This window comes from Mus musculus, chromosome X, assembly GCF_000001635.26.
Source record: "Mus musculus strain C57BL/6J chromosome X, GRCm38.p6 C57BL/6J".
Taxonomy (NCBI): domain Eukaryota; kingdom Metazoa; phylum Chordata; class Mammalia; order Rodentia; family Muridae; genus Mus; species Mus musculus.
In genome coordinates this window covers 114,464,138-114,482,878 of record NC_000086.7, presented here as the reverse complement: position 1 = coordinate 114,482,878, position 18,741 = coordinate 114,464,138, and the positions used below count along the sequence as shown (strand labels likewise).

At 35.8% G+C, this 18,741-nt stretch overlaps 1 protein-coding gene across 3 annotated transcripts in view; it reads right to left on the bottom strand.

Annotated features, from left to right (window-relative positions):
- Klhl4 (kelch-like 4) overlaps window positions 1–8,546 on the bottom strand; it is an 86,797-nt gene extending 78,251 nt beyond the window's left edge. For all 3 annotated transcript variants that reach the window (NM_172781.2, NM_001290477.1, NM_001290478.1), the window contains exon 1: window positions 8,034–8,546. In NM_172781.2, the coding sequence (NP_766369.2) occupies window positions 8,034–8,455 (422 nt within the window). In that variant the 5' untranslated portion in view covers window positions 8,456–8,546. The remainder of the gene's footprint in view (window positions 1–8,033) is intronic.
- Between the last annotated feature and the right edge of the window lie 10,195 nt (window positions 8,547–18,741).

The following is an 18,741-nucleotide window of genomic DNA, read 5'->3' as shown; positions in this document are numbered from 1 at the left end:
TGATCCAGGAACTGGAAACCAAATAAAAAAAAATTCACAGTGTTGAATTTGTTTCTATTCTTGAATTGAACCTTATCCTGTTTGTATTTTGAGTTACTAGATTCACTTCCATCTTTGCTGTCCTAGATAAATATGAGGGTCTAAAACAAGTTGCTGCTATTGGAACTGTTCTTACGGCTTTTATGGGGGAAGAGTATTTTCTTTTTCTCCCGCCACCCCAAGACCCTTGCCTTCTCACCATTCTGACTGCACTGTAAAACCCTTAAGGGCATGATCTTTAAAATATTCGACATTCTGTAGTAGAACTTAATAAATCCCATTAAATATCGAAGTAGTACAAGGCTTAAGTAATGCTGTGGACTGTTAAACATTTTCCTGTTGAAACACTATAAGAAATTATTACTATAAGTCTCAGAATTTCTTCAGGGAAAGGCTGATGGTAGTATTTTCTCTCTTCCTCAGGCTGCTTTGTAGCAGTCTTTAAAGCCTTAGAGATTCAATAGGGTTTTTTTTTTCTTTATATTCCTGTTGAGCTTTTAATATTAGCTTTGTATTCATGGTGCTTTTTGTGCTACTTTTACTCTAGAGTCAGATTTGAAGTTTTATGTATTTTGCCAAATAAAATGAATGCTATTTCTATTAAACTCCCTTTATATTTAATCGAATTTCAGTACTTCTAATTCTTGGACTACATGATTATTTTTGCTAATACAATGTAGATGTAAAATTAAAATGCTTTAGCTAATATACCAGGCCTGTCTGCTATTTTGAGCATTATAAAACTTCACATGTTATATACTAATGACCTAAGAAACTTGAAATAGGAAGTGCTTTGTGTATAAGATAGCTAATTATTACTCTAGAGATTTGTAATTTAACAATATAGTAAAACTTTGTAATAGGAAATAGATCCATCTATTGTCTTATGGTATATCTGATTTTTTATATTATTAGCTTCAATTCATTCACAGAACACCCTCATAGAAGCAGGAAAGGGGGGATGGGATAGGGGGATTCTGGAGGAGAAACCAAGAAAGGGGATAAGATTTGAAATGTAAATAAAGAAAATATCCAGTAAAAGAAAAGAAAAAATGTTATGACTTTTTTTTTTACATAAGTGAGCTAGAGGACTATTTTTTTAAAGTTTCTTTTAACTTTTATTAACAAGAACAACATAAGCTTATCCATTAACAAGGATATTATCTAGAATTATACAGTAAATAGAAAAAAAAAAAAAAGAACAAAACCCAAGTTTCTCTGTGCTTTCAAATCCTGGTGTTAATCTTTGGCATTCTGGGACAACAAATACATAGTCATGGATATTAGAGAATTCTCAAAATTATAATATTGTAAGTATGATAAATGGGCAGTTGGCTTATTGGACATCTGTATTTTTAATTACTTTTCATTCATTATTACTGTAAGATGTAGTTGTAGTTATTACTAAAGTATGGTTACTAAGGAACCAATAGAAGCAGGAAAGGGAACCAATAGAAATAGGCACAGAAAAGGGTGAGAGGAAAATTTCTTACATTTGAAAGCATACAATGAATGTAAATAAAGAAAATATCTAACAACAACAACAACAACAACAACAACAACAAACCCATACAATGGGTAAGTAACTATAACCGATAAGAGCAGGCTAATAAAATGAGCATTACTAGAGACTTGAAGATTCATTTTTGGATGATGCATAAAGATGATCATTGGCATTTATCTCTTCCAATGTAAATTATAATGCTATATGTATTATTATATCTATTTGTTGATTTGGAAAACATCTGTTTTATACTGTTTTCACAACACACAAATATGTAGTGGATTTTGTTTAAAATGTCAACAATTCCTTTTGCAGCATTAAAGTTAAATTAATAAAAATAATTTGGTTTAGAATTTTCTCACTTCCATTTTACTTTCCTTAGGTAGTTTAAAAAAAAAAACTTGACATGCTCTTTAGTGAAATTATCTAAAGTAAATAAAATAACCATAAATAAATTATACTCAGTGACTACAATATCCATTTATCATTGGGGGCTAAAGATTTTACAGAATGATTATTGTTTTATATGCATGAATATTTTCTTCCAATCAAAGTAGTAGACAGCAATGCAAATGAATTTTGAACTGATAGGAAATATGTATTTTGAAACTATCAATAAATATTCACTATGTCACTATTGCCCATGAAATACTCAGTAATTAAAATGAGATTTTCTCTATTTGGGAAACTGTGATGTTTTAAGTTTTATACTCCTGAAAACCGTACACATTAAATCATAATCAGGATTAATTTCATCTGGAGAAGCATATTCCATGTTGTTTTGAGAACTTTAGTTAATTTCACCATGGTTGTCTTTAGAATATTATCTTATTGACATAAAATTTATACTCATTGGAGATGGTAAATTGAATTGAATTGATAATATTATCATTTTAATTGTTGTGGAAAAATACAAATTAAGAAGCAGCAAGTACTCACTTTTCATAATTGTGTGATCCACTAATGTTGACTTAGAAAAATCTATTTAACATGAGGATCACATTATTTAATTGTCCAAAAGGAGATTATGGGTACAAAGAGTTTAAAAATCGAGCAAATTATTACATTTCTAAAATGCTTTGAATTACTACATTACATTGAAATTATGTGTTAAAATTGTCCATATTAACTGAAACACCTTAAGAATTAATATGCTCCTATATGGTTTGTGTTAACTCATAGTCATTATTTAATCTTAATTCTTCTACAAAAATAACATTGTAATTTATTTCTAATTCTTCTCTTTGAAATCCGTTTCTATTGAATAATGCAGTGCAAAGTTAATAATGCAGGCCTTTTTCCTTAGAAAACCACACTATTTTTTTTTTTTGCATTGTAAAAAGGTAGGTAATAACACATACCCAGACAAACATTTCACAGAGAAATATTAGTTGTCCATGTGAATAAGAACTCTACAATGAAATCTTTCCTTTGAAAGCATGAGAACCAGAGAAGAGCGCTCTCTCTCTCTCTCTCTCTCTCTCTCTCTCTCTCTGTCTCTCTCTCCCTGTTTGTGGGTGTGTATATGTGTGTTCATATGTGTGTGTGTGTGTGTGTACATAAAATATAGTAAATGTTGAAATATGGTGCCTTTGGGTATGGCACCTCAATATCAATGGCTAATGTTTCCGTGCTATAAATAACTACACTTCACTATGGACTAGCTAATAATTTGTAAGTATTGTTAATACTTTGTTGTTCAAACTGTTTTATTTACAGCAAAGTAACTGAATTTTTAGGATCTTGATCACTTTAAGAGTTGTCATTGCTAACTGAAACATCATTGTCTAAATCCATGAGGATTTTAACCCTAAAATATCCATATGTTATATAATATTAATCCTTAAAAACCCTTAGAATAAGTTTATGTAAGGAAAGGATGGAAACAAAACAATGAGGCATTTGTGGCTGTGCCAGATAGATTTTAGCATTTGGATTTTTAAATCAAATTATCTAAACATTTTTGTGTGTTTTTAAAACATGCACCATGCATATTATCCCAGATACAACAAACATGTTTGTATTTTCTTTGTATATGAACACAGATGCAAGAGTACAACTTTTTATTATGGAAACTGGAAAATCCGTTGTTGGAGAAAATGAGACTGATCAATTATTCTCCCTATATGTTTATGTGTTGAGGCAGCCATATGAAATAAACAGTGATAATATGCATTGCAAAATGAGAAATGGTAATCAATTTTTAATTATTCTGTTTTAAGAGCAGCATTATTTTTCTTTCTTTTTTGTTTATTCATTTGTGCCCAAATAATCCTCTAGCTTTCAAACTGCCATTTACTTTCTAATGCATGTAAAATGTATGTGTAATTTATAAGTTAAAATATCTTTGCAACAAATGGAAGGTAAAATTAATTTTCCACATATAATTACCAAACATCTTATGGACCTTAACTGTAACCATCAGTGCTGATCTGGTGATGTTTTATACACACATCATCATACCCAGAAGTTTACATTTATTTTAAAGGCGCTTTTATACTCATGAGATATTAAAAGACATATTTTACATATTTTGATGTAACAATGACTTGCACATCTAAAACTAGATTATTAAAACATGATTTAAGCCAACAAATAATGACATTTTAAGTTCTAATTTTACATTACTATTATTTATTTGTATTATATTTCAAAACCTCTATTCTCTTACTGTTTCTGTTGAGCACTTTACTAGAAGATACACTTGTATTTTCAGGTACTTAGCACACTTCAGGCGCAGGGTCATTGAATTTGAAGTTTTGCTTCCTTAGAGTCTGCCTACAAATAGTCCACAGCTGGTTCTTTATTGTATCAGAAGGAAATTAGAATAAATTTCATCGTTTTCAATTTAGGCATTTCCTTATGCTTATGTATTTTCCATGTATATTCCATATTGCAGAATGGTTTGGGGAGAGAATGAAAGCCCACATTGAATTTGTCTCTATGTGAATACTTTTGTCCAAAAAAAAAATCAACTATACACTAAAAGGGTATAGACTTCCTTCCATGAGGCACACTCTGTAGGAGTTGAGTATCGAATAGCCTAGACAGCACAATTCCACTAGTGTTACAGGATGTCTGGGAAGTCACTTCTGTGTCCTGGGGACATAGATGTGATCATAAAATCACTACAATAAACAGGAAAATGAAATTTTTAGTTTTTCATTTAATCTGAGGATTTTTGTACTTCATTCAATTGGTTATGAGCTTATGTAGCACTGAACATGTAGCACTGATCTGCACAGAAACATGATGTATGGCCATTAAGGACTTTTCTGTGAAACACGGGCAGTGACCTGGCACTTGCTTCAAATTTGTGACTCAGAAGCTTGGATCCTTTCATTGCACTTGAATATCTGCTCAACTGTAATTACTTTGGAAACCCTTTCACTATGTGAAGGATACCTTCTTTCTACTCTATCCCCTTTAATTTTCTTTAAAACCACTTGTAGCCACTTAAATTTTATATATGAATTCATAATATGCATATATTATGGAAATACATTATTCCTTTAGATTTCCTTCTATTCCTAACAGCTAGCCGAGTTCCTAAACACATTAAATACTCACTATCTGTGGATTTACGTATTGACAAATTCTGTCATTAATACAGTTCTCCTTTCCTGTTCTATATTGATATTTACAACGACAGCCACAGTTTTCAAAGCAAATTTTATTTGACAAATAAAATGTGATCAGTGAAGCAGAATTTTGAGTATGACTTCACATTCCCAAACTAGAAAGGAATGCAGATTAATGCATCTGTGTAGCTGTCACTTATTCCACACCTTACAAGTCCAATAGACAGGACAGCAGCATGATCCCCATTCCTTTTGATGTCTTTAAACTAAATAGCTCTTTAACTGGCTTTATCTTTAGCTTAAGATGTATGCAGGTACCATAAACATGTCACGTTCATTTTATTTAAGAACTGATGTTTATTATAGTGCGAATTCTTTTAACACCACCATTTCTATCTAAACACTAATACAATTGTTTATTTAGGAGTTATCAGCTATGGCAATAGGTAAATATTGTGCATTATTTATTATATCTATCATATAGCTAAATATTAGCATTATCATAATATCATACTAAAATATTTATCATTGGAAGTTTAGGCTTGAAACAAAGAAGAGAAAATCTTTTCTTAAATAAGGTAGTTACACAAAAGCAAATATGCAGTTGGCATATGGCTATCATAAAATTGAATGACAGAAGAATTCAGAAATCTGATGATAGGCATATTCATATATGCATTTTCATAGTGTTCAGGTATGTGACACCTGTTCCTAAATATAATACATACTTGTGAATGAAGCTTGGAAGTTTATGTTTGGAATTTTAAATTATTAAATAAAATAGTAATATGGTTTTACCACAGCAACTTAATATCTTTGGGAAATTTATTTGACTTATTTTTTATAATGAATACATATAAATTAGTGCATTATGGATTCAACTTTTATAATATATACAGAAGGTGGAGTGTCTTAGCCCTTTTTGCTGAGTTATCAGAGGTCACCCACACTACTATCATGATTTCTCCATACTGACTACTGATTTTCTTTTCTTTCCTTTTAGTCAAAGGAATTGTATCAAGGATGTGGCACAATGGTGCCAATTAAACAATCTTTTCCCTCAGTTCTGAAAATCTTGCTGAAGAAGAGAGAATTAAAGTAGCAAGAAATTCCAAACCTACTCCTTGAACTATCTTGAAATAAAACATAGACATTTATAATAGGTAATAAGATGATAATAAGACATAGTATTTTAATTAATAAGCCCCTCAGTTTAGTCCTTTCCTTCTGAATTCATGGTCTTGCACACTTATAAGTATTCCCAGTGTTTATTTTAAGAAAATGCTAACTTTCCTATGAAATATTATGAGAAAAATTCTTTGGAATATAAGGAATTTCAAAATCATAAGTAAAGTCATATGGTGATACTTTAGACTAGACGTTTGTCATCATTTTATTCTAGCATCTAACTTACTTTACTCTTTTCTATTCTATTCAGTTTTAGTGCCAGATACTCAAAAGATTTTCTTAGGAAATAACCGTGAACTTTTAAAATTTGTATATAGCTGAGTTAAATATTTACATTAGCATTCAAATTGTCCATTAAAAAGTAGAATGAGGAGAATTCACAGAAAAAAAAATTTATGTGAAAACTCCGACCCCATGTTATTATGAATGTCTTTTAGTTGTACTAAATTGAGTTTTCAATCTTAATAGTTGTATAGTTTTCTCCAGGTAAAGAAAAAACACACATGTTCACAAAGAAACACTTGAAATCTTTAAAGATCTATATTACAGGTGATCTAATATTGTACTTAAAGTCATTTCAGAAATTCTTTACATATTTACATTTTAAAAAGACCAAGTTCCTCTAAAGCTGTTGTTTTGCTTTGTTGTTTCTTATCATAATGTTAATATATTACATTTTCTTTGATATTTGTTTTGAACTCATGGAAACAAAGAGCATTTCCTAAATATGCAAAACAAATTCACATGATGAGAAAAGTATCACAATCCTTAACAGGAACACATTGTGAAGTATCTAGATTTCCAAAGTTACTATAGTTTCATGATAGATTATTATATGATTTTCAATACATCAAAACAGGTTCTTTTTTATATAGCACTTTTAAATTTTAATTTCAATCCACTTTTCAGGTATTTGACAATACTAGAGAACAGAATAAACATTTCTTCCTCTCAAAGCTTATTGATGAATGCAATTTAGAATGAAATCACGTCTTAAGAATCCTACCTCAAATTCAAATTTTGCTTTCTTAGCTTAATTTTGTAGCCTTAAAGTGCTTGACATTTCTTATTTTAAGAATCCACTGATGGGAGCAAATTCTTATTACTTGCCCAATGAACACTTTTGTTTACAAACTAGCTGTGAAAGTAATGGCGCTTGAAATGGCGCTCAAATGACAAGGAATATTATATATTCTCACTAAAAACAAAAAACAAAAAACAAAAAACAAAACCCAAAGAATTTCAAAACTATTACTATGTCCTAAGAAATAAGCAAGAATATGTTCAATAGTCAGAACATGTATTTCTATTTTTGTCAAAGTTAATCCTGTTCACGAAAATCAAAAAAGAGTTCTGATTGCATGTGCTTGACAAAACAACCACCACTGTTGGAATATCTAAGCTGTTGAAGGTACCTACAGAGGTTAGTAATTAAAAAAAAAAAAAAAAGCCTTCTCTTAAAACCCGAAAGAATTCTAAATGGATAGGGAATATGATAATAAGCAAACCTACTAGGAAAAATAGCTTCCCATTAATTATCAAAACATATTGTGATTACAATGTTCTTTCATAGACTTAGAAGCAAGATTTTCTTCAAGACCCTGATTGGCTACACACAAACTCAGATTATTCTGACACTTCCTATTTAGCATGAAATGAGAGTTTTACAGACTAAGTTAATCTAGGCTAAAGCTTTCACTTACGTAACCAAAAACTCTTACCCTGCTCTCATATCTTCTATATTGTCATCACCCATCATCTCCAAATCTCGTGAGCGCTTCTCACAAGCCTCTTTGAGCAAATTTCCTTCTGGAACGGCTTTAGGAGTGTCTTCATTTGCTTGAAGATGTACTATCACGTTTTGTTGGTGCCAATTCTGAAGGACTCTTTGATGGGTAGGGGCTGGTCCTGGTACTGGCGTCAGTATATCGTGGTGGACAGGACTATTGCTTTTCTTCAGTCCGTTTCTGTCCCGTGAGTGGTTCTTCAACCTGCCCTGCACCGGGGTCCCTCTATGCTCATATCCTTCCTGCTGAAGGCAGCTTCCAGTGTTCGGCGATCCTTGAGAAGGATGACTAAACCATCTCCAGCGCAGCCTCAGGATCTGTTTCACATCAAACTCTTTCTTGCCGGACACTGACATTGTTGCCTGAGAAAAGACAAAAGCCTTCTCTAACAGAAAGGAAATGGAGCCTTTGTTATCTCTTGTTTCTCTCTGCCTCTTGTGTAGAACTAACAAAAGCACAAGTGCTGAGAGAGCAAGCAGTTTTTTCTTGCTTTCTCTCCCCTCCCCCTCTGCCTGTGATACACTGTGAATACTTCCAGCCTAGCTGAAGCCAGAAAGCTGCCGCTAACAGTGTAGGTGGGAACCCATACTGACAGGATGATGAGGTCAGACCTTAAACAAGTAAATCAGCTTAGCACAGGAAAGCAGCTACCACAAACACACTCCAGCTGCTAGATTTGCAAACTCACAGCCCTTAAGCCTGAACTCTAAACATCTAACCATGGTTCTTTGATGCCAAAATGCATAGCTGTCACTTAAACCCAGGCATGTGAGTAAAAGCAAACTGTTTAAAGTCACTTCTACACCCTCTCTCCCGCCCTCCTCCCACTCTCATACTCACTCCTCTATAGCCCACTTCTAAAACTGTGCCAATTTGTCCCAGGAGAATTTGTCATGGTGAATTCGTTATGATCTATTTTGAGATTCTTCTTATGGAAAATTTGAATGTAGCTCATTAAGGAAAAGCATCGTATCCTCAGTCCCCTTATGGAGTTCTGCAGTTATTATATGCAAAGCTCTTCTGAAAATGTGACTGCCTCTATATAAACATTCTATTTGAAAATAGAGGCTATAAAAATCAGAAAATCGTGCTGATTAGCCATGACTACACCCTCATACTCCCCCCCACACACACACGTGCATGCACACACACACAGACACCCCCCCCACACACACACACACACTGTCTGGATAGTAACTAACTTGGGCTAACATATGGAAAGAGAAACAGTGCTTTTCTAAGTTATATCGAAAGAGATGTCCTCTATCATTGACAATAACTTGAAAATGAGCACATCATTCCAATCATTCTGGCCTCTTGCCTATATAAACACCTCTTTATCATATCTTGTACTTTCACAGTCTTAGTTCTTTGTTCAGAAGTCATTATAAAAGGATACAGCAGGACATGTTTTAAATTAACGCAAAATCACCACATTGCTAGTAGTATTCAAAATACTTTGGCATCTGGTTCAGAATGACTATTTCACACCAAGGCAAATATTTCTTTTTTTTTTTTAATTTTTTTATTAGGTATTTTCCTCGTTTACATTTTCAATGCTATCCCAAAGGTCCCCCATATCAACCCCACCCCCAATCCCCTACCCACTCACTCCCCCTTTTTGGCCCTGGTGTTCCCCTGTATTGGGGCATCTAAAGTTGGCAAGTCCATTGGGCCACTCTTTGCAGTGATGGCCGACTAGGCCATCTTTTGATGCATATGCAGCTAGAGACAAGAGTTCCGGGGTACTGGTTAGTTCATATTGTTGTTCCACCTATAGGGTTGCAGTTCCCTTTAGCTCCTTGGGTAATAGCTCTAGCTCCTGCATTGGGGGCCATGTGATCCATCCAATAGCTGACTGTGATCATCCACTTCTGTGTTTGCTAGGCCCCGGCATAGTCTCACAAGAGAGAGCTATATCTGGGTCCTTTCAGCAAAATTTTGCTAGTGTGTGCAATGGTGTCAGCGTTTGGAAGCTGATTATGGGATGGATCCCTGCATATGGCAATTGTCTCTGTAACTCCTTCCATGGGTGTTTTGTTCCCATTTCTAGGAAGGGGTAAAGTGTCCACACTTTGGTCTTCCTTCTTCTTGAATTTCATGCGTTTAGCAAGTTGTATCTTATATCTTGGGTATCCTAAGTTTCTGGGCTAATATCCACTTATCAGTGAGTGTATATCGTGTGAGTTCCTTTGTGATTGGGTTACTTCACTCAGGATGATGCCCTCCAAGGCAAATATTTCTAATTCAGACTAACATACATCAATAGTGCAATACCAACATTATTGCATAATTTATTTTTGAAATATGCCCAGATCTTGTGTCTTACACTCATAGTAATAAAGGAGAAATGTTCTTAGCATATCCTTAAAATCAATGTTAAATTCATAAGCTTTTGTTCCAGTTTTGTAGTTAATGAGTTGTGTGACCCTGGAGAAGTCCCTTCTTTGTATCAGTTTCTTCACATGCAATAAGAAGAAGCAACTAGACCTCTAAGTATCTACAAACACCAGTGTAAAATGACTTTAAAAAGAATTTAGAGAAGGAAATTAACTCATCTAAGTTTGGGGTTTATCTCCAGTTATATATAAAGCAAATTGCATCTTTCCCTTTTTCATCTCGCTTTTGTAAGTTATGAGTGTTATTTTCAAAACTTTAAGTTGACTGAACTATAAAGTGCCCAAATATTTGGTTAGACATTTTTTGGCTGTTTCTGGGATGGGGGGGTTGTCAGTGTAAATGTAATATTTACATTCACAGAATGAGCAAAATAGATTGGCATATTTCAATGTTATATAGCCAATTAATTAAATAAATGAATCCTTGTAAAGATTTGAACTAATGGTGGCTCTTCCTGAAACTCAAGCCTGAAATCATTCAAACATGAAGTACACCATCAGATCATGGGCATCTTAAGCTTGCTGGCTGCATATCTGAGCACTCTATCATCTAAAATTGTATACTTTATTCTCTTGTTTTTATAATCATTCTCTTTTCTCTCCTACTAAGCACCCTATTAGTTACATTCTCTACAGAACCCTAGACAGTTTATAAGGTTTTTACTATATTCAAAAGTCAATAAATAAATACTGATAAGATATAGAGCTCATTTTTATGTTAGGAATAATTTTCCCCACATTCAAATTTCCAATCTATTTTCTTATAGATGATTTTGTTCTACCATTCATACTTATAATCACCTGTCTGATAGTTTCATGGCCAGTAGTCATCATGCAAACTTTAAATAACTAAATAAAACCTCAAAATAATTCTTTTTATAAGGTCAATATGCACAGACAACTAAATCTGGAATCTTTTTTTATTAATTAAGTACATAAGTTTCTAAGTAAATACCTTGGATTCGGGGCATATGTTTTAGACACACACACACACAAACACAAACACGCACACACACACACACACATATATATATATCCATATTGTTGCACAAAGATAAAGCTAACTTTTTATACCAAATGGAATAAATGAAGAGCTTTATGGGATGTGCAAATGACACATGACAAGAATAAAATGTACTGAATCCAGTCAGCTTAGCTCCATAACAATGCTAAGGTTTGAATGTAGGTTCTCCCACCAGAGTTCATATGTTGGAAGTTTCTTCTGCTATGTAGCCATGGGAAATGATTGTGGGACCTTGAAGCTATGGAAACTATGGGAGTCAAGTGCTTAGAAAACTTATTAGAAACGATTAACCTATTTATCATAAGATCCAACAGTTAACAGGCAGAAAAACAAACAACAACAAAAAAAAACAGGACTGATTCTTGACTCCCCTGACTTCCTGCCTCCTTATGTGATTTTCACCTTTCTTGCATGTGCTCCTACTGATATGACAACATTAAGCATAAGATTCTTCTTACCTAGAAGTAAGTTGCCAAAGGTGCTATAGCTTGCTACTCTAAACAAAAATTCACAATAATTTAGTTAAATTAAATTCCAAGATAATATCATATAGAATCTAGGCACATATTACAGAGGTATATGATTTCTGAGAAATTCTTAGCAGATAAAGTATACTAAAGCAGAAAATTAATTACTGTAGTTATTTATTTAAAAACTAGTTGTATACATTATATTTAACCACTGTTAAAAAGGTTCTGCATCTAAGACTTGGGAAACATTGCAGAGGAGGGGACTCAAAGATTTTAAGTGTCCTAGGACCAGGAAGTCAGCTGTGAGACTGTCATTTAGAAAGGGTGGCTTAAAGTAGACCTGAACAATGTCAATATCAATAGACATACTAATGCAGATGCGAAAAATTTCATGGTGTCCCACCCTTTAGAAAAAGTACTCTTAGGCCACTAATGGCTGCTGAGAATGAGAAATTAATCTATCCCAAAGATATGCTCCCTTAATGTTTATCTACTACAAAGTGGTAATAATCAAAGAAAAAAAAGGTTAGCAGTTTGAGAGGTATATGTGAGGCATGAAAAAGACTGGAGAGAAAGAGAGAGAAAACATGGGTTAAAGGATTAAGGGGAATGGGTGTAACCATATAATTATATTTCAACTTGAATATATTAAATAAATAAAAGAAAGGTCAAGGAAAATGGTCAGGTAAGGAAACTTTATATTTTTGGTAGAGTGATAAATCAGTTCAGACATTGTAGACAACAGGATGGACGCTTCAAAAATAATAAGAATAAAAATATCATATAAACAAACACTTACTATTGAGTATATGCAAAATGGAATTAATATTGGTATATTGAACAAACGAACTACTATGTTCATTTAAACATTCACAGTAGTAAACATATGAAAACAGTTTGAACAAATGTACTACTATGTTCATTGAAACATTCACAGTAGTAAAAATATGAAAACAGTTTAAATGTTAATCTGCATTAAAAATTTCATGTAACTACCCAACTTTGGACTTTGAAGAAACAAATTAAGTCACATAACAACATGACTGAATCTAGAGAACTTAATGGTAAGCGGGGAAAGCAAGGCACAGAGAAAACAGTATTAGCTCATCTATATATGGAATCAAAAAGGAATTGAACTCACACAAGGTGACAATAGATGGGTGATTATCAGTTCTGGGAGAGAGTTTCAATTGAGAAAGGGACACTAGTGAAGAATACAAAGTTTCTATCAGATATTAGAAGTGAATTCCATTGTTTGATTGCACAATGTGTTGGCTGTAGTTAATAATGATCTATGGAGTATTACAAAATATTGAAGTCAAATTATGCTAATTAGCCTGATTTGGTTATTTTATAAAGTAGGCCTAGTCTTGTGAAAGAGTTGTGGGAAGGCTAAAGGACCCGAAGAAGATAGGGATTCCACAGGAAGACTAACAGAGTTGACTCACCTAGACCCTTGGGAGCTCCTACAGACTGAGCTACCAACCAAACAGCAAGTATAGGCTAGATTCACTCCTCCCCAACACATACATGCAGACATGCAGACATATGTATCAGATGTACAGCTTGGTCTTCATGTGGCTCCTCCAACAACTGGAACAGGTGTTGTTCCTGATTCTGTTACCTGCCTGTAAATACTGTTCCCTGAACAAGGCTGCCTTGTCTGGCCTCAGTGGGAGATCTGTCCTACAGTATCTTGATGCTACAAGGTGCCCAGGGGTGGCCTCCTCCTTAAAGGAGATGTTGAGGGTGGAATTCTGGATGGAGCTGTATGATGGACTACATTGAGGAAAGGAGAAGATAATATTGGGATATAAAGTAAATGAATGAATGAATAAATAAATGAAAAAAAATCACCTTTTACAACTTAATATGTATAGAATAATTAGAATAAAGAAATAAATTTTCATATGTTCTTATAGAGAAATGGCTGTCATAATGGGGAAGAAACAGAAAAACTAGATATTGAGATTCAGAAGTTAAGAAATTCTGTTTTTAAGTTAAATTTTTCATACACTATATCTTGCCTACGTCTTGCCCTCCATCAGCTCCTCCCAAATCATACCCACATACCTACCACCCACTCAACTCATATTCAACCAATACAACTTCATATTCCCCCCATTCAGTAAAAACCAGGGATGCTCAATAATTAAGACTGAATGAAAATAAAATGTAGAAAAGAATAGATTCATGCTATTACCCAGAACCACACAAATTAGGCACAGTAGAACACAGAAGATTTATTACATAGTATAGTTCATATACTATAATTCTGACATTATTTAAAACTATGTTATTGGGTAGGAAAAAGTACTGAGCTTATGGTTACAAAATTTCTATTTTATACTGCTTATAAATCACAAGGTTTTATGTAAAGAGTAACGGGTAGGTGTATTCCATGAGTCATTCTTTGTACTAATTACTTATCAAATTACTTATCAAATTGAAAGAAACTCACATGAGTGTTATATAACCAGTATTTTCAGCAGTCTTGGAGATATGAATTGTGACAATACATGAAAATATGCACAAGTATCAGTTTTTACTATAAGCATTCCATTCCAAGTAATTGGAAATCCCAATGAATATCAAGGCTGAATGAACACACTTATATTGATGCTAATAATAACCGAAGAGCTAAGTTCACAATTTTATTCCTTTGAAATATGATTAGTGCTTACTAGGTCATGCAGAAATGATGAGCTCCATCAAAGACATAGAGTGTATATTTGAGATATTATGAGTAAAATTACATTTAAAAATAACTTCCTAGGCTTTTGAGCACAATCACACCTATCAATATTTCTGGAATAAATAATAAATAATGATAAACAATGAAATAATCATAGTTATCTATAGGGAAATAATTGAAGTAATGATAGTATTCTTAGCTTCCTTGTCAATCCCATATTTAAGAAAAATGATTTAAAAAAATTATCTCATGCCTCCGGTTTTCTTTATAAAGAAAGCAGAAGCAGCTTGGGCTCGGAGTCAGCGGACACCCCCCTCCCCGGGTCCCTAGAGGACTCTTCACTGGATCTTAGGACCACCAGTGAGTGGAACACAACTTCTGTTCCATTTCAATCATGCAGGACCTGAGACAGCATTAGGGAAGCAGTAAACCCGGCCTGACCAGGGTCACAAGTCCCTTCCAGTGGGTGCCAGCACCGGGTCATCTGGGCCAGGGGTCGGAGGACACTCCCAAGGTGCCTAGAGGACAGCTTTTGAGGCAGACCAACATTTCCGGCTCCAGACATCTGGGCACCTTCCCTGCCAGAGGACAAGTGTCCTCCCTTCTCAGGAGGGCTTTGCTGGAGCACCTGGGGAAGACATCTTGATTCCCAAGATCCCTCTGAGACTAGTCTGCACAGGTGAGAGTGTGGACTACAGAAGCTAACAGCTTCTGGGACAGGCCCTGTTTCTGACCTTCATCTTCAGCCAGGAGGCAGGTCTGAACAACAGACCTCTGTGAACCTTCCCTGCAAGAGGAGAGCTTGCCTGCAGAGAGTACTCACACCACTGAAACTCAGGAGAGAGCTAGCCTCACAGGTCTGCTGATAGAGGCTAACATAAACACCTGAGGAACAAGATCTAAACAGAGACAACTACAACAACTAACTCCAGAGATTACCAGATGGCAAAAGGCAAATGTAAAATCTTACTAACAGAAACCAAGACCATTCACCATCATCAGAATGCAGCACTCCCACCTCACCTAGTCTTGGGCACCCCAACGCACCCGAAAATCTAGACCTAGATTTAAAAGCATATCTCATCTCATGATGATGGTAGAGGACATCAAGAAGGACTTTAATAACTCACTTAAAGAAATACAGGATAACACTGCTAAAGAGTTACAAGTCCTTAAAGAAAAGCAGGAAAACAAAACCAAACAGGTAGAAGTCCTTAAAGAAAAACAGGAAAACACATCCAAACAGGTGATGGAAATGAACAAAACCATACTAGACCTAAAAAGGGAAGTTGACACAATAAAGAAAACCCAAAGTGAGGCAATGCTGGAGATAGAAACCCTAGGAAGGAAATCTGGAACCATAGATGGAAGCATCAGCAACAGAATACAAGAGATGGAAAAGAGAAACTCAGGTACAGAAGATTCCATAGAGAACATCAGCGCAACAATAAAAGAAAATGCAAAATACAAACAGATCCTAACTCAAAACATCCAGGAAATCCAGGACACAATGAGAAGACCAAACCTATGGATAATAGGAGTAGATGAGAATGAAGATTTTCAACTTAAAGGGCCAGCAAATATCTTCAACAAAATTGTAGAAGAAAACTTACCAAACCTAAGGAAAGAGATGCCTATGAAAATACAAGAAGCCTATAGAACTCCAAATAGACTGGACCAGAAAAGAAATTCCTCCGGACACATAATAATCAGAACAACAAATACACTAAGTAAAGATAGAAAATTAAAGGCAGTAAGGGAAAAAGGTCAAGTAACATATAAAGGCAGACTTATCAGAATTACACCAGACTTTTCACCAGAGACTATGAAAGCCAGAAGATCCTGGAAAAAATGTTATACAGATGAAAGAAAGATGAAATTTCAAGACTTGTAAGTCATATAAAGTACTCAGAAATTGCTGGTTGTTTGTGAGCCTAGAGGCTGCCTGGAGCTGAGAAAAAAGAAAAACATACCTGGGCATGCCCCATAGTTAAAGCATTCCTGGGAACAGCTTGACCATAAAGATAAAGAGGAATGTAAAGACATAACAGGGCATCTGAACTGAGTCAAATTGACAAGATACTCTGCTATCATTGATAAACAGCCAACTCACAGAACTCCTGCACGTATTCTTTCTTTTGCTGATGACACCTTGATCTGCACGTACATGTAATTTTTCTGCTGATGTTTGAATAAGTCAAGTGTGTCGCTATGATGTATTCCTCCACCCCTAATCTCTTTACCCCTTATAAACCCCTAGCTTTTGAGCCTCGTGGTCTAATCCACTGTCTCCTGCATGAGATATGTTTCAACCTGGAACTTCGTCATTAAAATGCCTCATGTGTTTACAGCAGGAGGGATTCTCATGTTTCTTTGGGTGTGCTCTCTCTCCTGAGACTAGAGTGGGGGTCCCCAAAATTAGGTCTTTCAATTTGGGGGCTCTTCCTGGATTTGGGGGCACCCAGAAACCAAGAATGCCCCTTGGAGGTATGTTTGTTTGTGTGAGTCTTGCATGTTGTCTGTGTCTGTTGTCTAGGTGTGGCACTGCTGAATTTGTGTCTTGGTTTTTCAGTTCTGAGATTGTGGGTTCAAGTACCAACTTGTGTCTTGGTTTTTCAGTTCTGGGATTGTGGGTTCGAGTACTGCCTGGGTTCCCAGTTCTGGTATTCTGTATTCTGGCAGCTGCCACTGTGGACTGTGAGGACCTAGGGGCTGTGTGAGGGAGGCGTCCTAAGGCCCCACAGGCTGCAAACCTGGAAGACGTTCCAAGGGTGGACCCTGGAGGAAATACCCAGGGTGAGGGACAGTCAAAAAGGTCTGACTGTCATCTGGCAGAGTGAGGAAGATAAGGTGCTTTTTCTGCCAGAAAGGTAGTGAAAGAGTGTGCTTAGATATACTGGTGTCTTTTTTCTCTGTTGCTATCTTGTTTTTGCTTGTGGTTTTCGTCATGGGATACAGACACCGTACATCGGAGGTAAAGTGGAATCCCTCCCTGCCTATCTGTCTGTATGTCTGTGTGTCTGTCTGTCTTTTTCACTTGTGTGTCCTCCATTAGATCACCTTCTGATTCTGTTTTGCTTTTGGTTTGTCTGGTTTCAGGTCTGGTTTTGGTCCCAAGGGGTTGACTGGTTATCTTGGTTTGGTTTTAGGCCAGTCTCAGGTTCTGGGGCCTTCCCATGGAGAGAAGTCCATTTGGGTTGGTCACAGTGACAGTGATATGTGCCAAAACGTTGCAGGCCACCACACTGGAGGATGCTCCAGTGTCAAGCTGGGAAGTTGGATCTGAAACAGTCCTTCTCAACCCAGCAGCAGCTAGGGTTCGGTATATACTTGGAATAGATAGTGTCAGGCTTCTTTGGAAACTGCGTGTAAGACACCCTGTATTGGTCTTGCTTGTGTTTGTCATTTCTGTGGTACTGTGATTCTATAGTGGTTGCCTGAAAACGGTTTCTGTGTGTGTCTCGTGTGTCTCTTTGTGTTCGGACTTGGACAAATAACTGACGACTGTTTTGAGTTATGACCCCTGGAATAAGCCTAAGAATCCTGTCAGATCCCTATGCTGACCACTTTCTTTCAGATCCTCAGCTGCCCTGCCTCCCACTCCAATTCCAGGGAGCAGCCAGCGGGTCACAGTGGTCCCGCCAATGGACCTGGAACCTAGGGAGAAATGAGCTCGGGAAACCCGGAGCAAAAGAGGGGTGGTCCCTGAGAAGTCAGTGGTCCTGGATGTTGTGGCTGCTGAAGGGGAAATAGAGGAGGCTGTGGGAGTGGATGGCCAGGAGTATCCTATGGTGTTCATTGCCCTGGTTGCTTTTCATACTTGCCTAATGGTGTTCCCCTTTCCCCTGCATGCCGTCTCTTGTTAACAGAAAAATTGCTTTCACTTTGAGATGTCAGTGGCCCAGCAGCCAGCTGTGAGAGCTGTGCTCCCTTCCCTGCCCCAAGTGTTTTCTCTTCTAGGGTGGCCCTGCCCTGAGCTGCTGGCAGTGAGTCTGTTCCAAGCTCCAGAGAGGGAGGCATCCGCCCACTTGGGGTTTCTCCTGTCCAAGGTAAG